The sequence below is a fragment of the Liolophura sinensis genome, chromosome 13, assembly GCF_032854445.1.
Source record: "Liolophura sinensis isolate JHLJ2023 chromosome 13, CUHK_Ljap_v2, whole genome shotgun sequence".
NCBI classification, from domain to species: domain Eukaryota; kingdom Metazoa; phylum Mollusca; class Polyplacophora; order Chitonida; family Chitonidae; genus Liolophura; species Liolophura sinensis.
The window spans coordinates 4,237,560-4,242,220 of record NC_088307.1 but is presented as its reverse complement, the minus strand read 5'-3'; the positions used below and the strand labels follow the sequence as shown (position 1 = coordinate 4,242,220).

The 4,661-nt window shown below is 41.3% G+C and overlaps 1 protein-coding gene across 1 annotated transcript; it reads right to left on the bottom strand.

The window, feature by feature from the left end:
• Positions 1 to 1,599: 1,599 nt before the first annotated feature.
• LOC135481080 (uncharacterized) lies at positions 1,600 to 4,318 on the bottom strand. The gene is made up of 2 exons (XM_064761012.1): positions 4,164 to 4,318; positions 1,600 to 2,691 (listed from the first exon to the last, which is right to left on the bottom strand). Exon 2 carries the CDS (start codon positions 2,665 to 2,667, stop codon positions 1,663 to 1,665), a length of 1,005 nt encoding a protein of 334 aa, XP_064617082.1. The 5' UTR covers positions 2,668 to 2,691; positions 4,164 to 4,318; the 3' UTR covers positions 1,600 to 1,662.
• Between the last annotated feature and the right edge of the window lie 343 nt (positions 4,319 to 4,661).

Sequence of the window (4,661 nt, the reverse complement as noted above, 5' to 3'; positions counted from 1 at the left end):
AGTGTCAGTTTACTGTTAGCTTGGCTTTTATTTATTTGTTTTGTTATTTTTTTATTTATTGATTTATATTTCATTGGTGTTTCACGCCGTACTCAAGAATGTTTCGCTTATACAACGTCCGCCAGAATTATGGTGGGTGGAAACCGGGCAGTGGGAGCCCACGACCATATCCAGCTTGCTAGCACAGCTTCCCACCTACGACCGGAGAGGAAGCCAGCATGAGTTGGACTCGAACTCACAGCAACCGCATTCCTCCTTGGTGCTTGGCTTTTACAGGATCGAATAACAGAAAGGCGTGTAAATACACTTTGTTGGGATAACGTAGTTGTCTCACATACAGTTGTAAGTTGCTTTCAGAAAGTGGCTATGGCTCACGCTTACTTTACTTACACCTGTTGATGGTTACAACCACTATTGTTTCTCTGTTAATGTCACTGAGTCAAATCTATTAGTTCAAGATTTTTCGTTGAACTAAAAAGAATAGTACATTCATGCAATGCCGCTACAGGTTTTGAGTGGAAGAAACCAGGTTGAGGAAACCATCGCACCCTCCTGGAACCTGACAAATTTCCAGATTTAAAGCTGAAGCAAAGATGTAGTATAAGAGAGGACAATCTGAATGTTTAAATGACTCGAACACATGCCCTGAATGATCCGTACAATGGAGTAAACACGCCTATTTTCATTTAGATAAATGACCATTTTGTTGATAGCTTATGGTAGTCTCATATCTTAAATGGCACTCAAGAAAATCGAACATCCTTCTGAAGTGCACCTGGCAAATTTCACGAGAAAAACCGAATCTAATCCAGCTGGAGTTAGATTCGAACTCACGAAGTCGTTTTTTAAGGCTTAGATTACATGTAGGTATGCCTGGGGTTTGGCATCGTATTGAACAATTTTTCAGCCATATGACGACGATGGGTCAATGAGTGTGTATATATATATTGTGTCTTCTTGTGGCAGGCAAATCGATGCCGCCCATGTGTTGTCGCCCCTGAAGACACCAGACATGACACCCCACCTAGTCACACAACCGAGATAGCACCATTTTTTAGTCTGTGATATGACCCGACACTGAGCATCATGCGAGACAGTAGCAAGTAAGTCATTTTTAAGTCTTTGATATGACCCGACCCGGCTTTTATCACGGATATCTCGACTTCGAGTTTAAGGCTTAGATGACTCATAAATCGCCAACACACGTCAGCACCCAATACTTTATTCAAATTCCTACCCAGCTATAATTACATTTACAAAACATATAAAGTACAATTTAACATATAATAATAACAACACTTAATGTATACCGATAATGAATAATTAGTGCAAAGTTGCATTTACATTTGAACTCTAATTACAAGTAATCTTTAAGCAACTCCGGAAAATTGCAAGCTCACAGAGATGTATTTATTAACATGCACTGACCAATAAAACTGATCACTATATCACAAATGGCACCTTAATTGGGCTGCATGTTTAAAGCCATTCTAACAGAACAAACTGAAAAGCAAAACCATTTAGGAGAAGCGTGAGTCACTGTGAACTTCAAACGATGATCTTCCACCAGTGTTCTTGAATTTGTACAATAAACGTCTTCTTCGAGCATCGATACCAGTACTGTTTTAAAGGACTGCTTATAATAAACATACAGATGTCTCGCTACACGCAAAGCCACGCGAGAATTCTTCGGGGAGGCGTGAACACCCGCCGACCGTGCAGTGCCTGATAATTGTCCACCATCAGCACGTCGCCTGGCTGCCACCGGAAATCGACCGCAGCGTCATCTAGCGTTCTCTCCACAACGTCCATCACTTCCGGTTTCATGAAAGTGCCGTCGGACATGAGCACAGCTTTCTCCGGTACGTTTCTGCTGTCCTTCCAGCCTCTGTAGGCGGCGATGACAGAATTGAACCAGGCTTTCTTCCCTGTGCGAGGATCGGCTTTGACGGCGGGAACAGCCTTCGTCACCGTTTTCATGGAACCATCGGCTAACCACTCGAAGGAAGTGCCGAGTTCGCCACACTTTCGCTCAGCTTCTTCTGGATCGTCGGTTAAGTACGTGGACTTCCAGCCTCGGCCGATCGGAGACGAATGATCGTCTTTTTCCGGCAAAATTCGGACGTACCTAACGCCTTTAACTTCCAGCTCTCGGACAAACTCGGGTTCTTTCGCCTTGATTTGTCGATAGACGTAATTGGACGGCACAATGGGTGTTTCACCTCCCTGTTTCGCTGGAGATTCGCAGTAGAAAAAAAGCGTCCTTGGGAATTTCGGCGCCTGCGCCATTTCGTGATGGTATGGGATGAGCGTGTCGGGTGGAGACTCGTTAGTGGTGAAGACATCACCAACAACAACGTTACGAGGAGCAGCGCCACCTACATATGGAAATGGCTGGTAATCTAAGCACTTCACGAATTCATCAAAGTGAAGAGCTTGGCGCAGTGGGAAGTCTCTGAACAATATGACGCCATACTTCAACAGCAACGCCTTAATTTCATCTTTCTGTCCACGAACCCAGTTGCAGGTTTCTAAATGCGAGACAAGGCTCCCATTAGAAGGCGTGAGAATGAGCGGGAAATGTTGGCCTTCGATGATCTTTTGTTCCGGTTCCGCCAAGGTCAAGGCCGTGACCTGGTTTCCAAGTGAGGCTACGTCTGTTTCCATTTACACGATCCCAGAAAGTCGTTCCTGTGGTTGTAAAACCAAAACCGATTGCCGATTGATAATTTACAGGATTATAAGCGCATATATACACAAACACATTTTGTTTATTTATTTGATTAGGGTTTTACGCCGTACCTGGTTCTCAAAAATACTTCACATACGACGGCGGCCAGCATTATTGTGGGAGGAAACCGGGCAGAGCACAAACAGAAGCGGATTAAACGCCAATCACCCATAGCACAGAATAGCATTCATTCATTTCTTCATCAATAGCTCCACAAACTATCTAGCTTCACAGATTCCCAGGTTTTGATCAACTATGGCGATACCATTGAGCTGATTTAGTGCTTGGAGTAAGCATAGTATATCGTGAGTTCGAGTCTCATGTCAGCCAGTACATATTGCCTTTATTCTGGATATTTTGCCAATGGCGGAATTATGACAGTATGTAAATAACGGTTGATGTGAGAGCGTACACCGAGAGTAAGTCTTCATCTAAGGAGCATAAACATTTAAGTATTCGTTCTTAAAATGATATTTAGTTCGTAATATATATTTTTAATAATTCGGACTCCAGGGGTTTCAGCATTGCACGGTTGAGTGTGATTAACGTATTGCATATGTCTATTTGCTTGTTTTTTCTGGTATGCGTGTTGTTTAATTTAGCAAGTCAAGAAATGCTGTCCAGAACACATTAACAGTTTCAACACATTCTCGACGCCCAAGCTTATGACAAAAGCCTAAAAATCGCTTTGTTGCTGAAGAATTTTTCACGAAATAAAAACACTGGGTTAAGTTGGCCAGCTTTAATACCACATTATGTAGAAATTCTTTTTTTATTCGATCGACGTTTAAATACAATGAAGAATTGCACAGTAATATGACGGTAGACATCCTTATATATGGGGAAAATCGGATTTGACAATGTAAATCATAGGCCGTCACCTGGCTTATAGGGTTTTAGCAGCAACCAAATTATCGAAGGCTGGATTCGAGCCAGTGATTTCACCTACGCAGCCCAGGTCACTTACATGAAGTGCTATATATCTATACTTGGGTAATTACAGCATATTGTACTTAACAATTTTACAATCATTCGGTGTGAGAAAAAAACGCAACCTGAAAAGAGAATATAATCCTGTCAGAGTCCTCCCACAAGCGGGCATTTTAAATATAAACAATGCAATGAGAGTGTTTGCACGGACACTATTTTCTGCCAAATAGAATTTTTTCGGGAGAAATTTAAAACAAAATGTAATTTGACGAATGCATCAATAGAGATTTGAAGTTTTAAAGAATTATTATGAATATGTATTGAGATGTTCTTGACTAACAATGAAACAGAAATGAACCCACAAAGACCAGACTGGAACGCACAACCCACATGAAGTTTCATGAGCATTACCCACCAAATAAACAGGAAAACAAAAATCATTCGCCGTGAAACAAATACCAGTAATATAGATTTTAAATACAGATAAATAGAATTACTGTACCTTCAATTCAAAATGCCAATTTGACACCGTCAGATTTGCTCGGTCGATGCTGAATTGGTCAGGATTCCCAGATTTACGGGGAAAATTTTCTTCTTTTAGATGTTGAAAAAAGCAAATTAATTAACTTTCCTTTCTTTTTTTAAAAAATATGTGTATCGGTAAATCTGTCTGACGTTTATTACGCAGCAGAAAATCTTAGGGTTATCTTTTATACTGTTAGCCTGCAATTTTGGCTTTTAACAGACCTAAACCAGTTCGAGTTGGATCCGAGGTCCCAGACGGAAACACATGTCTCACTTCCATAACTGTAAAACAGATGCTATCAATCTGCACTTTGACCCGCCTTCGTTTATTAACATACTCTTGGTTCTCGACGACCAGAATGCAGTCGGAAACCACTTGTCTCTACACATTTAACAATGACGGATATCGATTCCGGATGATTTTCGCCATCATGAACCATCCAAACGCCACAAGTACGTAGAAGTCGCTGATAAA